This window comes from Aquarana catesbeiana, linkage group LG03, assembly GCF_042186555.1.
Source record: "Aquarana catesbeiana isolate 2022-GZ linkage group LG03, ASM4218655v1, whole genome shotgun sequence".
Taxonomy (NCBI): domain Eukaryota; kingdom Metazoa; phylum Chordata; class Amphibia; order Anura; family Ranidae; genus Aquarana; species Aquarana catesbeiana.
This window is the reverse complement of record NC_133326.1, coordinates 418,094,901-418,115,983: the sequence shown is the minus strand read 5'-3', so window position 1 is coordinate 418,115,983 and position 21,083 is coordinate 418,094,901. Positions and strand designations below refer to the sequence as shown.

Genomic DNA, 21,083 nt, shown 5'->3' with positions numbered 1-21,083 from the left:
GCGGACGACATCTTGTTTTATATACAACAACCCATGACCTTACTTCCCAATCTGATGTCAGCCATCTCAGCGTTTAGCAACATCTACAACTTTAAAATGAATATGACAAAATCTGACATTTTAAACATCCCAGTACCAAATGAACCCGTAACTCAATTAAAAAGATCCTTCCCCTTTAGTTGGCAAACTAACCTGAGGAAATATCTAGGTATATTTCTCACCCCTAATCCTGTATCCTTGTTTCGTGCATTATGCCAACTTTATGACACTGTTGAATATAATCAGGTCCGATTTACAGAAACAGTCACAACTCGCGCACTCATGGTTGGGGAGGATAAGTGTGGTGAAAATGAACGTACTACCCAGGCTGTTTTTGTTCCAAATGATCCCATACAGAATCCCCACGGGCTTCTTTACATTGTTGAGATCTATGATTTGCAGGTATGTTTGGAACAGAAGGCGACCCAGACTTGCCAGGTCTCTCCTCACTAGACCCAAAAGGGAAGGAGAACTGGCCTTGGCAGATATTAAACGGTATTTCTTAGCGGTAATATTGAACAGAATTTCTGATTGGAAATATCAGAGAGACTCCGAGCTCTGGGTGACCTTAGAAATAGACATTCGTGGTACAGACCTCTACTTACAAATTTGGATACCAAGGAAACATAGAACTCTGTCCGTAAATACCTCGCCGCTCACACGCTCCATCCTAATGTCTTGGGACTCGCTGTGTAAATTGCACAAATGGGAACACAACTCTCTCCTGATGCCTCTGACTGGCCATAACTGCTTCCCACCCGGGAACATGGACCCTAAACTACATGCATGGAAACTTGGGAACACAGCCCTACTACACCAAGTCACTACCACATCCGGCATAATGCCCCTCTCAAAGCTCACTCCTACATCAGCAGCGTCTCTAATGGACCAATGGCGATACCGACAACTATCAGCATTTAATCTCTTCCAAAACCTATACGGGACATTTCTGCCCTGACACTGATAGAATCTGCCTTTATGGATGAAAGAGCGGCTGAGAAACCTATCTCTTACTTTTACCAAGCACTACAAACGCTTGCTTCTATTGGCCACCCCACCTTCATTGGTAACTGGGAGAAGGACTTCCACAAAGAGCTCACAGAGACTCAAAGATCTATAATCCTCCATTTGTCCCACACATCCTCGATGTCTTCCAAATTGGCAGAGGTAAACTATAAACTTTGACAAGGTGGCATTACACCCCAGAAGTTCTCCATAAGGCTTTTCCACAAACATCACTGCTCTGTTGGCGCGGATATGGTGAACGAGCGACGCATGCTCATGTGCGGCGGTATTGTCCGCACTGGCTATTCTTCACTGGATTAAGGAGATCCAGGGCTTTGAGATCCCTAATGACCCTTGGGTCGTAATATTGCATTGTACAGGCAAACCAAAAGGATCATATAAGAAATCTATAACACCACATCTGCTGAATGCAGCAAAAGCCCTTATTCCCTGATATTGAAAAAAACGACAATACCCACGCTATGCCAATGGTTACAGGAGGTAGATATACTACATGGAAGATCTAACATACTCCCTTAGAAATAAATTCTATTTATCCAAGAAAATGTGGTCCTGCTGGTTTGCCTACAAATACACATCCGCTTACACGGAAAACATGTCTCAAGCTACATAAAGTGGTATTAGCTCATTTTGTATAAGGGATCTGACTGAGGCGAACACCTCCCCCCCTCCCACCTCTACACCCTTCCTGCCTCGCTTTCCCCCACTCATTTTCCTTTCTGACCTTATCTTCTTATTCATGTTAATATATATGACAGCAATGCTGATGTGAGTCTAGGCCACAGTAGATGTGACAGAATGGTCTAAGATAAGACAATCCAAAGTACTTATATATAATGTGTAGGTCATTGAATATTAAAGCGGAGTTCCACCCAAATTTTGAACATTATCTGTATGTATTCTCTTCCTTGCCTAGATGCTGACATGCCGTTTAAAAAAATTTAAATCGCCGTAATTACCTTTTATTTTTCTATTCTTCTTTGCACTTCCTGGTTCTCCTCCCGTGGGAGTAGGCGTGTTTCTAGCCTCTCCCAGACTCCTGGGAGCTAGTCTCAGGCTTCCCAGGATGCCACTGAGCATGTGCGGGAACGAGCGGTGAATGCTGGGAGCACAGCATTCACCACATCCAGGAAATAAATGCTTGTGGGCTTCAAATGCCCACAATGAAGATGGAAACCGCCTGCAGTACATAATATAAGTTATTCTTTCCGACGAAATCTGACACAGGCGGACATATTACACACAATATGTGAGTATGTAATGCTGAGAAGAAAAGTTTGTGAATGAACTCAAAAAAAAAAAAAAAAAAACGATAGATAGGTGGACCCTCGCTTTAAGCGGTTACATGGCCTAATCGCGATGTTAACTGAACTTATTTGTATTGTTTTTCTTGTCTTTAACCACTTCCCTACCCAGCCATAGTAATATGACGTCCACAGATGGGATCTCCCATCCTGGGTGGACGTCATATGACAGCCTGGGATTCCCAGCCGTCTAGGTGGCGTGCGCCCGCCGCGTTGCTCGGGACCCGGTGCGTGTGCACGGCAGCCGCGATTGCCCGTTAACCGGACCGTGGATCTGTGTGTGTAAACACACAGATCCACGTCCTGTCAGTTGTGAGGAGAGTGATCTGTGTTCCTAGTACAGTGGAACACTGATCGGTCTCCTCCCCTTGTACGTCCCCGCCCCCTACAGTTAGAAACACTCCCTTAGGAAACATATTTAACCCCTTGTGTCCCCCTAGTGGTTAACCCCTTTACTGCCTGTCACATTTACACAGTAATCAATGCAATTTTATAGCATTGATCGCTGTATAAATGTGAATGGTCCCAAAAATGTGTTAAAAGTGTCCGATGTGTCCGCCATAATGTCGCAGTCACGAAAAATAAATTGCGATTGCCGCTATTACTAGTAAAAAAAAATAATAAAAAAAAAAATGCCATAAATCTATCCCATATTTTGTAGACGCTATAACTTTTGCGCAAACCAATCAATATACGCTTATTGCGATTTTTTTTACCAAAAATATGTAGAAGAATACGTATCAGCCGAAACTGAGGAAAAAATTTGTTTTTTTTTTAAAAAATTGGGATATTTATTATAGCAAAAAGTAAAAAATATTGTGTTTTCAAAATTGTCGCTCTTCTTTTGTTTATAGCGCAAAAAATAAAAACCGCAGAGGCGATCAAATACCACCAAAAGAAAGCTCTATTTGTGGGGAAAAAAAGGACGTCAATTTTTTTTGGGTACAACGTCGCACGACCGCGCAATTGTCATTTAAAATGCGACAGCGCTGAAAACTAAAAATTGGCCTGGGAAGGAAGGGGGTGAAAATGCCCTGTATTGAACCGGTTAATAAAAACATATTTTTTTAAAAAAAAAAGGGCCAGTGACTCTGTAGGTAGGTAGCAGCAACAAATCAAATATCAATGTTCCATGTGGCTCTTTGCAGGCAGGAACAACAGTGCGGAGATGCTGTATGGCAGGAAAGAGCGTAAACTGTGTGACACTCCACCCAAAAGACAGAAAATATACTTTTGCCTCATTTGGAATTTTCTAAGCAATATAGCACAAAATGTGTTAAAAGACAATCATGTCGGTCTTTATTGTGTTACAAAATAATAGATTTTAAAACCATTACACAGCTTTTTTGTACATATACAGTGCATTACACATGGATTCCCAATATCCCTGGTTAACAATGATTGTCTTCTGTCATGATGACTTGTCTTGTAATGCTGTTAGTTAACACAGCATCACCCCCTGATGTGTTTCAGAGAACACTCCTTCCTCAGGATGCACAAAAGAAGTGTATGTGTTTTAAAAAAAAAAAAAAAAAAAAAAAAAAAAAAAAAAAAAAAGCTTTATGACCCTTTAGAAAAATTTGTGAGCTGCTAACTTCTTGTGTTGCCAATCAGCTGCAATCACTGACCATGACATTTTGGCAATATCTTGATATCAGAGAGAGGAGAGAGAGTTCTTCATCCACCTGATTTGTGTGGATGAATTTTTTTTTTCTCTTTAGCAAGAGGGCTGAAAAAAAAAAATAAAATAAAAAATTACATAACTACCCATGTATTGTTACATTGTTCTCAATTATAGTATGGTGGGTGAGCATTGATACCAGGTGAAATTAAAAGGAATAAACAGTCAATGCAGTAAACATCTAAAGAATATAAATTTGGTATTTTAGATATGTTTTAATCCTAAACGTTCAAAGCAGAAACAAAAACTCAAGTTTACGCAAATATCTCAGCTAACCCTGCTTGCCCATTCACAGTAGTGATTTCAGCACCTTCTCATCTTTCTGCAAGCCATTCTAATGTAAATTAGGCTACAAAGAGCATTCTTATCAGCTTCTATTCTGTGCTTACATTAACCACTTGCACACTGGCCACTTATACCCCTTTCCTAACCAGGCCAATTGTCAGCTTTCAGTGCTCTCACTTTGCCAATTGCATGCAACATTGTACTATTACGAAATTTTTGACCTTTTTTCCACACAAATAGAGCTTTCTTTTGGTGGTAACCACCACTGGGTTTTATATATTTTTTGAATTATGGAGATACCACATGTGAGACTTTTACAGTCTGGCCACATGAGAGGCCCAACATGCAGGGAGCACCGTCAGGTGTTCTAGGGACATAAATTACATCTAATTTCTTGACTACCTATTACTCTTTTGAAGGCCCTGGAGCACTAGAACAATGGAAACGCCCACAAAATTACCCCATTTTGAAAAGCAAACACCCCACTGTATATTCTATGAGGCATAATGAGTCTTTTGAACATGTAATTTTTTTCCACAAGTTTGTGGAAAATATGGAAAGAAAATGAAAAAGCATTTTTTTTACACAGTTTTATGGCACTGACGGGCGCTAATGAGGAACCACTGATAAGCACTAATAGGGCACTGTAGTGGCACTGATGAGCACTCACAGATGGCTCTGGAGGAAACTGATGAGCACTGATAAGCACTCACTCTTGGCACTGTTGGGCACTGATGAGCACTGTAGTGGCATCGCAGGGCACCAATGAGCACTGTAGGAGCACAGACGTGGTACTGATGGCACTGTAGAGCACTGATGCACTACAAATGCAGCTGTCTCACACTGCTGGACTGTGTTTCCCTCCTCACCTCACAAGCTGTAATGGTGAGAGGAGACAGCTGAAAAGGACATGAAGCTGGTTTGTTGACAAAGTGATCACTCTGTCATTGGACGGAACGATCACGTGGTAAAGGGCCAATCACAGTGATGTGCTGGGTCCAGTGGACCCGCAGACGCTTCCTGATGCGCGCCCCAGGTGGCGTGCGAGACGCAAGTGCACAGGAGGATGTCAATGGACGCCCTTTCAGAACTAGCCAGCCATGCTGTATCCGTCATTCGGCTATAGCGTGGTTGGCAAGTGGTTAAAAGACTACAGGGTCACTGCTGGGAGGTAGGAACAAGGTGAGCTGAGCTGTCAGAAAGCAGCTAGAGTGCTTCTCCTGTGAACCTTGCTTCTCAATGCCTGGTTTTAGACTAATTTCTTGTTATATGTTGAAAGTTTAAACATCCATAGCCCAGCCACAGGCATACTCTATGAACCATTAATACATTTATAGTTCAAACTCTTCACTTTATTTACAGTACATTTGCAGGTAAGTTTATATTCCCCATCCAAATTGACATGTACTTTTCTGATTAAGTTACAACTCCAAATTAAAGCATTTTTAGAATTAATCAATAAGTATGCCAACAGATCTCATGGTAAGTATAAGTTTTTTATAACAGATTTGAAAACATTAGAAATAAACCTAGCAAAAAGTACTATTTGTTTACATCCAAGCATCCAGACAAACAAAGGAGCAACAGAAATAATCTAAAGTTGGTTTGCATCTATTTAATAAGACATTTACCTGGTAAGGATAGAAACGTGCATGACGCTATCTGGAGATGTATGTATATGTCCGAGATGGAGAACGGGTTTCATTTGTAGCATTTGATGGAACATTTAAAAAATCCCAGATCAAAATAGTATCATCATGGGAGCTGCTAATGATTTGGAATTCATCAAACTGAAGACGAAACACACGTCCTGAATGTTCCTGTAATTGATTAAAAGAATGTATTAAACAAGAGCCTCGTAATATGCTTCCAGTAGATCTTGTGATGCACACAACATGGCCCATCAAATTACTTTCAATTTGCAAAGGAATTTAAAGGCAGACATGCAAACAATTAAATACCGTATGTTCCGTTTCCAGCACAAAGGCTTCTGCCTCCAGTCCACCTGTAGCTTAAAGCTTTGTTAGGAAGAAAAATAAACATTTTCCTCAGGTGATACACAGATGAAACAAATCCTTCTACATTAGTTGTACATGTTTATCTGCAGTCTTCTTTTCTCTACAGCAGTTCAGAGTGCTGAATTGAGGAAAGTTCTGAGAGCCGATTGGAGATAAAAGCACCCCCCCCCCCCCCCCCCGTCACACAGCTTACAGCAAAAGAGCTGAAGTTGTCAATCTGCTGGAGATCCCTCCCATGTAACAATTTTTCTCTTGGTGTCAGAAAAACGTGTCAGAAGTGTCACATGCTGATAGCAGAACGAAACAGCAGACAGAAATGACAGTTTTCTGGATTGAGGCAAGTACACACCATAGAGGGAAATGCTTTGTTCTTATTTTAGGTCTGTGGTTTACAACCACTTTAATTTGAAGTAGACTGCATAAGAAAGATGCATATACTAACCTATTCTCAGGCTGCTCCAGTCTGGTCACGTGATCTCCCATAAGCCAGTGCTGGCGACAGGGGAGAGGAGAGAACATCTGGAATGCCTGTGCAATGCCATCAACTAGAGACTGTCAAATGTCAGTGCTCCCTTCTCTCCCTTGAAGCTGCTGCTGACAGTGGGGAGCCGATCACATGACTGGACTGGACTGAAAATAGAGAGGGGGAAAAAAGTATTTGATCCCCTGCTGATCTTGTACGTTTGCCCACTGACAAATGGCCAGTCTATAATTTCAATGCTAGGTTTATTTTAACAGTGAGAGACAGAACAAAGAAAATATTCAGAAAAATGCATTTCAAAAAGTTATAAATTGATTGGTATTTTAATGAGTGAAATAAGTATTTGATCCCCTATCAGCAAGATTTTTGGCTCCCAAGTGTCTTCCATACAGGTAACGAGCTGAGATTAGGAGCATTCTGCTAATCCCAGCTTGTTATCTGTATAAAAGACACCTGTCCACAGAAGCAATCAGATTCCAATCTCTCCACCATGGCCAAGACCAAACAGCCGTCCAAGGATGTCAGGGACAAGATTGTAGATCTACACAAGGCTGGAATGGGCTACAAGACCATCACCAAGCAGATTGGTGGGAGGGTGACAACGATCATGAGAATTGTGAGGAATCAGCACGGAACTACACGGGAGAATCTTGTCAATGATCTCAAGGAAGCTGGGACCAGTCACCAAGAAAACAATTGGTAACACTAAGCCGTGAAGGACTGAAATCCTGCAGTGTCTGCAAGTTCCCCCTGCTCAAGAAAGCAAATGTACAGGCCCGTCTGAAGTTTGCTAAGAAACATCGAAATGATTCAGAGGACAACTGGGTAAAAGTGTTGTGGTCAGATGAGACCAAAATCAAGAGCTTTGGCATCAACTCAACACACTGCGATTGGAGGAGGAGGAATGCTGCCTATGATCCCAAGAACACCATCCCCACCGTCAAACATGGGGGTGGAAACATCATACTTTGGGGGTGTTTGTCTGCTAAGGGGACAGGACAACTTCACTGCATCAAAGGGACGATGGATGGGGCCATGTACTGTCAAATTTTAGGTGAGAACCTCCGTCTTAGCCAGGGCATTGAAAATGGCTCGTGGATAGCTTTTCCAGCATGATAATGACCCAAAACACACAACCTGGTGCACACCTGGTGGGCCAACAAGTAATTTCCAACAAGGGTTTTGCCACAAAGCACTAAGTCATGTTTTGCGAAGGGGTGAAATACTTACTTCACGCATTAAAATGCAAATTTATAACGTTTTTGAAATGCATTTTTCTGGATTTTTTTGTTGCTATTCTCTCTCTCACTGTTAAAGTAAATCTACTATTAAAATGATCTGATCATTTCTTGGTCAGTGGGCAAACATACAAAATCAGCAGGTGAATACTTCTTTCCCTCAGTGTACATATTGTAATGATATAATATTTTTTGTGTGTTATTCCTTTATTTAATATTGGGAGGCTTTGTCACTCCTTAACAGAGCCATTAGGACCTTCTTTTGGCCTATGTTTTGATCTTTATTATAATCTATGGCATGGATATGCAATTAGCGGACCTCCAGCTGTTGCAGAACTACAATTCCCATGAGGCATAGCAAGACTCAGAGCCACAAGCATGACACCCAGAGGCAGAGGCATGATGGGACTTGTAGTTTTGCAACAGCTGGAGGTCCGCTAATTGCATATCCCTGATCTATGGCGTTCTTTTTAAGATGGCTTTAATATAGTAGGTCCCATACATGTCTTTGCCCTTTTTCAAGATGGCACCAGATAGGAAGAGATATTCTGAACTTATTCTGACCACGGAAATGAATTTCCCATGCATGTGGGTTATATAAATCGCTGCTCCTTTATGCCAGCAAAATGTTTTATACTCCTGATGATGCGTGTGTGTGCGAAACATCTGTAGAGGTTTATTACTATACAACGCCTGAGGTCCTGACCGCCACTCTGTTTCAGATTGGCGGCGCTTCATGTAAGTGCAAGCTTGCCATTTCACACATGATGTTTTGCATTTGAGGTCCTACCGCCATTATCCCTGGTTGGATTGGCTTTTTTTTTATGTAAGTGCTATAGGCACAATTGTTTTAGGTTTGTTTTTATGCTGGTTCACCAATAAATACTGCACCATGAGATATTTTTCTTTGTCATTGATGACTTATTTCTACGGATGGGATATGCTGAGCTGTTTTTACCATGAGAAATAAAACTTCCTGGTCATGATCCATGAGGTTGACAAAAGACACAAGTCCAACCTATGTGTGTGATTAGATGTCAGTATTAGATTGTACATCCCTGTATGTTGTGGTCGTTCAGGTGCATATCTAATAGATTTTTTTTTAAAGTATTGATGCTCCCCGCTGATACCACCGCCTGTGGAAGGGAATTCCACATCCTTGCCACTCTTATGCCCCATACACACGGTCGGATTTTCCAATGGAAAATGTCCGATCGGAGCGTGTTGTCGGAAATTCCGACCGTGTGTGGGCTCCATCGGACATTTTCCATCGGATTTTCCGACACACAAAGTTGGAGAGCAGGAGATAACATTTTCCGACAACAAAATCGGAAATTCCGATCGTGTGTACACAACACGCATGCTCAGAATAAATAAAGAGATGAAAGCTATTGGCCACTGCCCCGTTTATAGTCCCGACGTACATGTTTTACGTCACCGCGTTTAGAGCGATTGGATTTTCCGACAACTTTGTGTGACCGTGTGTATGCAAGACAAGTTTGAGCCAACATCCGTCGGAAAAAATCCTAGGATTTTGTTGTCGGAATGTCCGAACAAAGTCCGACCGTGTGTACGCCCTATTTCAGTAAAGAACCCTCTATGTAGTTTAAGGTTAAACCTCTTTTCTTCTAATTTTAATGATTGGCCACGTGTCTGGTTAAACTCCCTTCCGCAAAAAAGTTTTATCCCTATTGTGGGGTCACCAGTACGGTATTTGTAAATTGAAATCATATCCCCTCTCAAGAGTCTCTTCTCCAGAGAGAATAAGTTTAGTCCTTGCAACCTTTTCTCATAACGAAGATCCTCCAGACCCTTTATTAGCTTTGTTGCCCTTCTTTGTACTGGCTCCATTTCTAGTACATCCTTCCTGAGGACTGGTGCCCAGAACAGGACAGCATACTCTAGGTGCGGCCGGACCAGAGTCTTGTAGAGCGGGAGAATTATCGTTTTATTTCTGGAGTTGATCCCTTTTTAATGCATGCCCATATTCGGTTTGCTTTGTTAGCAGCAGCTTTCATATTTTTGCCACCCAAATGCATTATTTTAAAATTTTCTACATTAAACCTTATTTAATACATTCTCCTGTGATTCAGATAGAGGGTATAAGTGTGAGCTAATGAGGATTACATATCTGATGACCTGGATCTTATCTTATATACAATTTTTGGTGTTCTATTCATTAGCAACAATGTGTGGCAAATGCGTTATTTTTTTTTTTACGTTGGTGGAGGTAGCACTGGGTGATTGAAGCACTAGAGGAGGGAGGATCACCTGAATCCTACCACTTGATACTTCTTCATAAGAACTATTCTATGTTTGATTATTTTGAATATTTTAAATGTTGGACACACCATCATAAACATTTCAGGTGTTTTGGGTTTTTTGATATTGTGCTGAGCGCTGCAATTTCTTTGTTAAACATTGGCATATGCCCGTGCACACTTGGTGCCCATGGCAGTTCCAACACAAATTATGTCTACTTTTGTTCAGTACCGTGTATTTAGGACCTTCTGTATCACCTCTAAACCCCTGTCATGGGGTATCGAGGAATACAGAGCCTCTATGTCCAAAGTCAACATGATCTGCCGTGGAACCACCAGGTCGTGCAGTAGTGTAAGTGTAAAGTGTCTTTCATATAAGAAGGTTGGTTAGTGACAAATGCTTATAAAATGCGATCAATATATTAGCTGACAGGTTCTGTGAGGGAACCTTGTCCAGAAATGATGGGACCAGGGGCGGACTGACCATTGAGCCACTTGGGCACTGCCCGAGGGCCCTGGGCCACTAGGGGGCCCCATCCGGGTTGCCAGCCTCAGTAAAACCAGGGACAGAATGTATAAATCTGTGTTTTTTTTTTTACATCTGTCTGTACATGTATGTGTATACTGTGTGATTGCATACTGTGCGGCCCCATAATCTCCTATTGCCCGGGGGCCCCATGAGTTAGCAGTCCGCCCCTGGATGGGATGACCTGGGGGTCCACGGCAGACTTAGGGATCTTAGGCAATGCATAAAAACACCGGTGTCCTTGGAAACTCCACCTTTAGGTACTCCCAGGACTGCTGTTAGAAATCATGGGGCCCCATATAACCTACCTGACAGGGCCTCCCCTCCCCCCCTCACAGTACCCTGCCAATCATAAGTGGATCAATCCCCGTCTAGCAGATCAGATGGTAGTGGGGTGTAAACAGACAGGTGGTCCGTTTACTTCCTGCTGCCCATAGGGGAGAGCGGGCTGTGTTTGCTCTGCATAAGTGAAACGGACAGGGATCAGCGGACGGATTCCCCGTTAAGCAGGAGGACTCCTAGCGGTGTCCACCCCTTGTGGAAAGGGCCTAATAGATATTCCTTAAGCCTTGCTGTACATCTATTATGCCCATTTGCTGCCAGAACCATTTTTGCATTGTAACATGTTTAACCACTTCAGCCCCGGTAGGATTTACCCACTTCCTGACCAGGCCATTTTTTGTGATATGGCACTGCGTTTCTTTAATTGACAACTGCGTGGTCGTACAACGCTGTACCCAAACAAAATTGACGTCCTTTTTTTCCCACAAACAGAACTTTCTTTTGGTGGTATTTGATCACATCTGCGGTTTTTATTTTTTGCGCTATAAACAAAAAATTAGCAACAATTTTGAAAAAAAAAAAAAAAGATATTTTTGTACTTTTTGCTAAAATAAATATCCCCAAAAAAAAAGTTATTTATAAGTTTAGGTCAATGTGTATTCTTCTACATATTTGTGAAAAAAAATTTGCAATAAGTAAATAAAATTCATTGGTTTGCGCAAAAGTTATAGCGTCTACAAAACAGGAGATATATTTATGGCATTGTTATACTTTTTTTTTTACTAGTAATGGTGGTGATCAGCGATTTTTAGCAGGACTGCGACATTGTGGCAGACAGATCGGACACTTTTTTGGGACCATTGACATTTATACAGCGATCAGAGCGAAAAAAAGCCACCGATTACTGTATAAATGTCACTGGCTGGGAAGGGGTTAACATTAGGGGCGACCAAGGGGTTAAGTGTGTCCTAGAGAGGCGTTTCTAACTGTGGGGGGAGTGGACTGACAGGGAGTAGAGCGAGATCGCCGTTCCTGATCACTAGGACCAGCAGATCCCTCTTTACCTCCCTTACAGCACGGGGATGTGCGTTTACATTTTTCCATCACATAGGGGACAAAAAGTCCCCTATGTGATAGATTTTTTGGTGACAGGATTTCTTTAAGGAAACATCAGGGGTCCTAAGATCCCTGATGTTCTACCTGTCCACCTATGAATCTAATGGAGTGCAGATCACACTTAACTGGCTTATTCCCCAGCCATTCTGTGGACAGTGACATTTTGACCTAGAAATGTTTTACATGACACTTCCAGGTCATTAACAGGAAGGGGAGATCAACAAACATTCGCTCATCTCTCTCCCCTCTACTTGGAAGCACTCACCATGCAGGTCTCGGGTCGGCTGATGGGAGCATGTAGCCTGGGACACATGTCAGGGAACAAGAGCAGCACTTACGGGGGTGTGGAAGCAATCTGGAGGCTGCACAGCTGCCAGATCATTTCCATCTGACAGTCAGCTTGTCAGATTATACACACACAGCGATATGCCAAGTGTTATATTTTGTGCTTGGGGGGCAGTAAAATTGATGGCTGAGCCACAGTTTTGTTGTCCCCCAACAACTCCCCCTTATGCTGCAAAGGCACTGCTACCATGGTATGGCAGCAAGGGGTTTTACACAACACCCCACCACTACTGTTGTACTACGGTAGCAGTGCCTTTGCAGTATAAGGGATAATAGCTGGGAGATGGTAAAACTGTCCCCCAAATACAAATGTAAATAATAACAGGAAGCATCTTATTGTGCTTATGTGATCATCGTTATGATAATGATGATCATACAGTACAGAAGGTGCTGTATGGCTGTCTGTATACAGTATGGCTATGTCTCAGTCTGTTCCTTCCAGAAAACAGAAATTGTGAGCCTGCCAGTGCATCGCGATCCCTGTGCTGCCTGCGCCCTCAGCCACTTCTCTCTTGAATCACCACCTGCCGCACAGATACAGCCCCATCTTCTGCCCTCCACAGCACATACTGAGGGAGAAAGGGAGAATCACTTTGCCAGAGAAAGGCTGTCATCAGCCGGGGCCGGCCAGAAATTAAAAAAAAAAAAAAAAAAAAAATGCAGCGCCAGCTTTAGCCACCTGTGCGCCGAAATAATAAAAAAAAAAAACAGTCCTTCTCTGCTAACCGCCTTCTGGGCCCATCTGCTGCACTGATGGGACCCAGGTAAAATATACCTAATGTTACAGCAAGCCTATAAAAGCTTGGTCAAACACTTTCACCTGGGCAACGTGCTTTCACCATAGGTTGAAAAAAGCTGCCTGGGCCCAGTACAGGAGGGCCAGCTGTGCTGCCCTATCGGCAGCCCTGGGTACTCCACTGCGTCTTGGTCAATGACCTTGTCACGATGTGCCTTAATAATGGTAAACACTTTTTTTTGTCTTATTCCATATTTAGATGGAGAATGGGAGTGTACCAGGTCCCATTGGACAGAATACATTTGCATATATTCAAATATTTGTCTCGTTCCATAAATACAATATCCCCCCCCCCCCCCGTTGTCAATCAAATCAACATTGTTATGAAATTCCCAAAGAGCCTCACATTCTTGTGAACTCAAATTGTCATGTGTCGGTGGGCGGGAATTCAGAGTTCCAAGTTCCCCCTCTTACATACAGTTCCTGGTACTGTTGACAAAGGAGGGGGGGGGGGGAACTAGATCTCTTGTACAGCCTGGTATCTGAGATGTGGTGTCCACAGGACATATATTATCGCTCAGCGACTCACCACAAATCTCTAGGGCCAGCCAGATCAAGCATAAGTTCAGTAAATTTGTCATCATTGGTAGTGGGGTCATCCACTTGGCCCTCCTCCCACAGGTAAACGAGGTCTCGTAAATGTCACATAGTCACGCCTGCTTAGGCTTGGCCAGTCACCCAGGGGGCCCATTGGAGACTGGCTAGCCTTCCTAGCATTTAGAACCTGTAATACCAGTTTTCTTGTGAATAGGTATATATCCTTGACAACATCAAATTAAAGTGGGACAGAAGGTCATACCCTTCAAAAGGAGGGATGTTTGTGCGGGTGACAGATGTACTACAGAGGTTAATGAATTCATGTCCTCCCGTCCAGCCATTATGTACCACTGAATGATCAATCCCGTATCTCTTGGGGTATGGGGTCATGCTGGTTGGGGTAGATGGACTTATTGGTCTCTCCAAGGAGATTACATGTTGGGGGGCCCCCCACCACCTCGCGCCTTATTGGGGGGGGCCATCCTGGGTTGCATGTTGGGAAGGGCTTCCACTTGATTCTTTTTTGCTTACGTCGCCTGCCCCTCTTTGGGTATGTACATCATTCGACAAACCCCCACAGGCCCCATCTTTAGGTTTGTATACATGGATTCCCCTTCATCCTGGGCTAAATCCTTTTGTTTTTATGCCTTAGAATGGCTACCCCCCCCCCCACGTTTTGGGGGGCTGGAAGTACCCAGTATGAGATTCTTCCCTTTTTAAAGGGTGTATTATTGGATACATTGTGCCATTTGTAGGCCTTGCTGGCCACGTAGGCAAATCAATCCCTCTCCAATTTGGTGTTCTTGTCTTTGATAAGATTATTACATTTTTCCACTGATACAGAAATCTTTTTCTCCTTTTAAATTTAAGAGGGGATTTGTCTCTCAATATTTTTCAACTGTTGTTCAAAGAATTCCAGTAGTAAAACAATCATATTCCTAGTGCATTGTTGTAAGTTATCTTCCCATTTTTTCGGAAAATCATTTGTAATTTCACGGATGCGTGAGAATATTTGTATGCGTAACCTTCTTGGGTAGATTTGTTTATCCATGTATCTCTTAAAGAAATCAATATTCCACCACACTCGTGATTTAGGTTCATATTGATCCTTCATTTTAAATAAGTGCTTGAACATGTCTCTCGCCTGTGTGTTGTCCCTAGGTGCAATTGGATACCATTGTGTCCCAATATTTGGGATCAATTATGAGGAAAAGAAAAAAGAAAAAAGAAAAAAAAAAAAAAGGAAAGTGAATTATTATATTGTTATTATTGTATAGCTTCTTATATATCAAAAAGTTTAATTATTAGTTTTTAATGCATCTATCATTTAATCCGTCGAGGACACAAAGGCATATCTGACCCAACTACACTGATTGAAACAAACTTTAAAATGTGTCCTCAAGCCAAAAAAGAAAGGCACAAAAAAACATTCATTTGGAAATGATGAACGGTGCTGTATCCAGGTGGATGTAACAAGACCCAGTGGTCTGACACATACAGAAATAAAGAAATTAGCTGTTTCTCATATATAAACGGACTGACAGCTCCCTCTTTTTTTCCATTTGGTCATGAGGACACATTTTAAAGTTTACAAAAAAAGGAAGAAAAACTGCGCTTGTAAGAATCAAGTGAGCAGCGGCTTATTGTGGGATATACACAAAACAGATAAGAGAGAATATGCGCTAGAAAATTAAAAAACCTAAAAGGGTGATTGTTTTAAATAAGAACTAAAAAAATGAATAAACGTGTGAAAAAAAATCTAAAGATATTGAACAACCCAGAAAACACAAAAACAAAAAGTTCTGTGATGTGCCAATTAAAGTCCAAAATAGTAGATGTTCCAATGCTTCAAATAATAAAACTCATTGACTTGACATATACGAAGTGTATCCCCAACTAGCGTAATAACGTTTAAACTGATTAACAAAAAGAAAATACACTTACAATCAATTGTAGCTAAAAACGAAGCCAGCCGGCAAACATTACAGATCTCCCGTCCTCCTCAATGAGGCGACGTGGTGACGTCAGCACGTACCTCAGACGCGTTTCGTCATAGAATGACGTTTTCAATGGAGTCCCCATTGAAGTGTATTTTCTTTTTTATTAATAAATCAGTTTAACGTTATTACGCTATTGGTACTATTCCATTCTTTTTGGGACTGCTCTCATCTAAACCATGTGAGTTATGGAGCCTCCGGTTCAATGCTGTGAGTTTGGTCCATTCATCCATTAGCCTCATCTTATCCAGCTGGTGATCCATCTGTTTCGATAGGATATCTGCTTTTCGAGCCTGCCATTTGGTAAAGAGGCCCTCTGTGTGGTGTTGGTGCACTATATTTGGTATCTTCACTAGCTGATGTTACATATATCCGTTAGGATTTTTGCACTTTTAATCTGCCATCTGGTAAGGAGGCTCTGTGTGTGGTGTTGGGGATTGGATTCGTTTCTTCACTGGGTATTTTTTATGCACTTCCCTTTGTTTCACATTGCGAGTGCCACTTCATTCTATATTTATATTTTTCTGTGTCAGTATTACGCAATGTTATTTAATTTTTTTCTGGGATGATTTTATAACGTGGAATCAACGCTAACCCGCGATTCAAGACAATTATTGATTCATCATACTGTGACTGGTTCGCATCAAGGCCTTGGCTGGGTTAAGCCACCTGTTTAATTGGCTTACGTTCTGGTAAGCATGCCATTTATTCGTTGGGGAAACACTTTGTTATGTCAAGTCACTGAGTGTTATTTGAAGCATTGGAACATCTACTATTTTGGACTTTAATTGGCACATCACAGAACTTTTTGTTTTTGTGTTTTCTGGGTTGTTCAATATTTTTTAATTTTTAGATTTTTGCACATATTTATTCTTTTTTTTAGTTCATACTGAACTAAGATTCATAAGTCTGCCGTGGACCCCCCAGGCTGTCCTAATTATTTCTGGACAAACATCCCTCAAAGAACGTGTCAGCGAATATATTGATCGCATTTTACAACCATTTGCCACTAACCAACCTTCATACACAAGAGACACTTTACACTTATTTACACTACTGCAGGACCTGGTGGTTCCACAGCAGACCATGTTGTTGACTTTAGACATAGCGGCCCTGTATTCTGCGATGCCCCATGACAGGGGTTTATGGATGTTACAGAAGGTCCTAAATACACGGGGACTGAACAAAAGTAGACTTAATTTGTGTTTGAACTCTTGGAATTCCTATTATCACATAACAAGTTTACGTTTCATCAAAAGCCTTTTTGCTAGGCACAGCCATGGGCAACAAGTGTGCCCCGGAATATGCCAATGTTTACCTAGGTGATTGGGAGGTGAGGCTTTTCAGTGCAGAGGGGACTTCATCGGTGCACCTGGACAGGATTTTGGCCTGGTAAATGTACATAGACGTCCTCGTCTTGTGGACAGGAACCAAACAGGAAGCCCTGAACTTTAACAGCTTGGGCAACAATGACTATAATTTGTCCTTTCCAAGTGACTGTGACCCAGTACGGGTACATTTTCTAGATTTGACCATCGACCTGGGCGAAAACGGTGGTATCAAAATAAAATTATATAGGGAGGAGGTGGTTGATTAACGCCTATTAAAGAGCCTGAAATAGTGACAGGAAAGCTGTAGTGACTAGGGGCATGAGGAGATGTGGTGCCTGTGAATTTTGTATTATATGGTTGAAGGCAATTTCCTTACTCTGTCGTATGGCAAAGCCCTGAAATGCAAGGGACGGGCTAATTGTTGTACATCAGGTATTATCTATGTGTCAAAGTGTATATGTGAAGCTTATTATATTGGAAGACAAATGGAAAGTACCCTCCAAGGGTGGCATTTTACCGGCACTCAAAAAGTACAATAGGAGTATAAAAATATAGTCTTATTGGTAACACCATACAAAAGCTCCACCATACATGGTAGCCAGAAGGTGGAAACCGTAAATCATGAAAGTGATAATATAAAGGAGATCAGAAAAAAGTTCCAATCTGAGGTTTGGTAAAATGTAGACAACTATTGCTGATATATCATTAATAAGACAGGGACAAGGGATGTTTGAATACCTTTTAAGGGGCAGTCTAAGACACAATAGAGAGCCCAAAATGTTTGAAAAAACTGTAGATAGTGTTTAAACCTAAACACTACGTGAAATGCAGGACAAAAGGGGTGGTCTACATGCTCATTTCTGATTGCAATTGCTTTTATATTGGCAAAACAATACAAGAATTCTGGCAGAGGGCTTACCGTCACATTCTCGGCATATAAACAGCCAGCAGTGAACGCCCCCTGGGCAGACATGTCATTTCCCTACATGGGGGAATATTTCCCAAAAATCGCTTCCTAATTTTAGACAGGATCCTCTCGAGGTGGAGACTGGAATAAAAAAAAACTCCTACAAAGTGAACTAAGGTGGATCTCCAAATATAGAGCAACAAAATTTCCAGGGCCAAATGATAGCATTTCTTATAAACCATTTTTAGATGGTTTTGAAAAAAAAGGGATTTTACTTTTTTTTTTAATACCCTCTTTTTGTTTAGTTTTTGTCTTTTATTCCTTTTCCAGTTTCCTAATTTTCTACCTCCCCCTTTTTTCTTTTTCCCTCCCCCCTCCTTTCCCTTTTTTGTTAGGTTTATTAGGCCATTCAGGGGTTAATCTTATTCTATTAGGCAAAATGATGTACTGATGTATGTATCATTATTTCCATATTTGGTTGTCATAGATTTACTGGCCATCTACTATGCTCTCTTGACCTGAGGCCGGTGCCGCCTTCCCCAGCTCCTTCTTCGGACTATCTGCTGTTCAATCTGGGACATCACCATGCCCAGCGCACCCAGGCCACCCCGTTAATCGGTGTGGCTTACTTTGCCCTAATCGGATGCCTTTTTCCACACTAGCCAGGATGGGTCCCTAGCTGATCTTCAACTGTGGCGTCATGCCCTCTCGATATTGCTGTCCAAGGTCTGCGTCTCGAGTGGGCGTCTCCATCTCCCGCTTTCTATTGCAAGGCTTGGTTTCACACCAGCCCTCGCTCTGGCCTCAGTATCCCCTTTGGTCGTATCTGCGTCAACAACCGCGGGACACCGCCCCACGCCCGGCAGCTGGAAGTTCCCCTATTTCGGCTGGACTCAGTTTACAACTGGGGATTGCGGATTGGCCCCCTCTGTAGGGATCTCCTGACTGGCTCCCCATATAGTTAAGGTCCACATATAAAAGCTGATGGCTGGCAGTAAGGCTGCTGTCTGGACACCAGGTGAACCAGCTCTCTGTATTGGTAAGATTTTGATGTCTACAATTTGGAATCCACTTTATTGACCTATCTATATAATCTTTCATACCCTAGTTATCTACTTAAGGTCTAATATTATATACTTATATTATATTTTTTATTCAGTTCCCTCCTTGGATAATTGTGTTATACCCACCCATTAGATCCATAGGATTTGCACCAATCTACAATTTTTTCAAACACCTAGGCTCTATATTGTGTCTTAGACTGCTCCTTAAAAGGTATTCAAACATTCCTTGTTACTGTCTTATTAATGATATATCAGAAATAGTTGTGTCCACATTTTAGCAACCCTCATAGATTGGCACTTTTTTCTGATCTCCTTTATATTATCACTCATGATTTACAGTTTTCACCTTCTGGCCACAATATATGGGGAGCTTTTGTATGGCATTATCCGAGTGGGCTGACAGTGGACATTTGTGGGTGTGCGGGTGACAGTACAGTCTCTGGCCTCTGTCCTTGGGACCGTTTAGCATAGTGGCGTATATATCATGATCTTCATTACCTGGTCAGTATAATATCTCTGAACCGTATTATGTATATGCATTTGCAACTCTATACGTATATCTGTATTTACCTTTCAGAGTTATCTGTATTGTTGTTTGTGACACTTCTGAAGAAGGAATTCCGAAATGCGTTATATTATATTGGAAAGACGATAAAGGACAGTTAGGAGAAGGCTCCAGAATCACATATATGGCATTGACACATACCAATTAAAGCACCTGTAGCCAGACATGTATGTCTGAACCACAACAGAAACAGTACATCATTAAAATGCTGGGTGTTGGAGGTGGGTCAATACCAATCCCAGGGGGGCAATATTGATTACCGTATATACTCGAGTATAAGCTGAGTTTGTCAGCACAAGTCTGTTCGGAAAATGTCATTCTTTGCTGCAGAAAAGTGCTTGACATTTTCTGAACTGACTTTGGGGACCCGTATCCTGGGGCCACTTGGTGCTAGGAACCCCAGCTGGATATGGATATGTTGTAGTACTTGTTCCACTGGGTTTGCATACCAAATTTGGGGTTCCTAGCACCAAGTGGTCCTGAGATACGGGGCCCCAAAGTCGGTCAACTGTGTCCATCTGCGACAATGTCATTTCGGGACCTTTTGGGTCCAGAGACCATAAATTTTGGCTGCATCTAGGAAACCTTAACTACCGAGTTTGAAGTTCGGTGGACCTATGGCTGCAAATGGACACAGTGAGGCATGCAAATAGGCACAGTGAGGCATGCAAATGGGCACAGTGAGGCTGCAAATGGGCATTGTTGACCCTCTTTTCCACTTACAGTAGCTGTGCATTTCTCACCCTAGGCTTATATTCGAGTCAATACGTTTTCCCAGTTGTTTGTGGTAAAATTAGGTGCCTCGGCTTATACTCGAGTATATACGGTAAATTATCTTGCAGAGAGAAACCCAATGGATTTGGGGATTGGGAGCGGTTCATCCCCCCCAAGCATGAATGAAAGCTTGTCCTTTGTTCCTTTTTTTAACTTGTTTCCTTTTGTGCATATAACCAAGGGTGCTTGGTCCTTGATATGTCTCTCTGCCGTTTGTGTATAAATATTACACATTGTATTTATTTTTGGTACCTTTAAAAGTGATCTGACACATTATATATAATACAATACCACTATTTAAAGTGATTGTAAAGTCTTTTTTGTTAAAAACGACAAACATTTCATACTTGCCTGCCCTGTGTAAGTTTGCACAGAGAAGCCCAGATCCTCCTCTTCTCAGGTCCCTCTTCGGTGCTCCTGGCCCCTCCCTTCCGCTGAGTGCACCCACAGCAAGCAGCTTGCTCTGGGGGCACCCAAACAAAGCCACATCTCCGTTTCTCCCTTTTTTTA

The 21,083-nt window shown here is 42.0% G+C and overlaps 1 protein-coding gene across 5 annotated transcripts in view; it reads right to left on the bottom strand.

Moving 5' to 3' along the window:
• The window catches only part of FBXW11 (F-box and WD repeat domain containing 11), a 637,027-nt gene that overhangs the window by 96,798 nt on the left and 519,146 nt on the right, over positions 1 to 21,083 (bottom strand). For 4 of the 5 annotated variants that reach the window (XM_073620748.1, XM_073620746.1, XM_073620749.1 and 1 more), the window contains one exon: positions 5,967 to 6,155. In XM_073620748.1, the coding sequence (XP_073476849.1) occupies positions 5,994 to 6,155 (162 nt within the window). In that variant the 3' untranslated portion in view covers positions 5,967 to 5,993. Of the gene's footprint in view, positions 1 to 3,883; positions 4,099 to 5,966; positions 6,156 to 21,083 lie in introns of those variants that run through there. The other variant, XM_073620747.1, reaches the window with a different exon arrangement.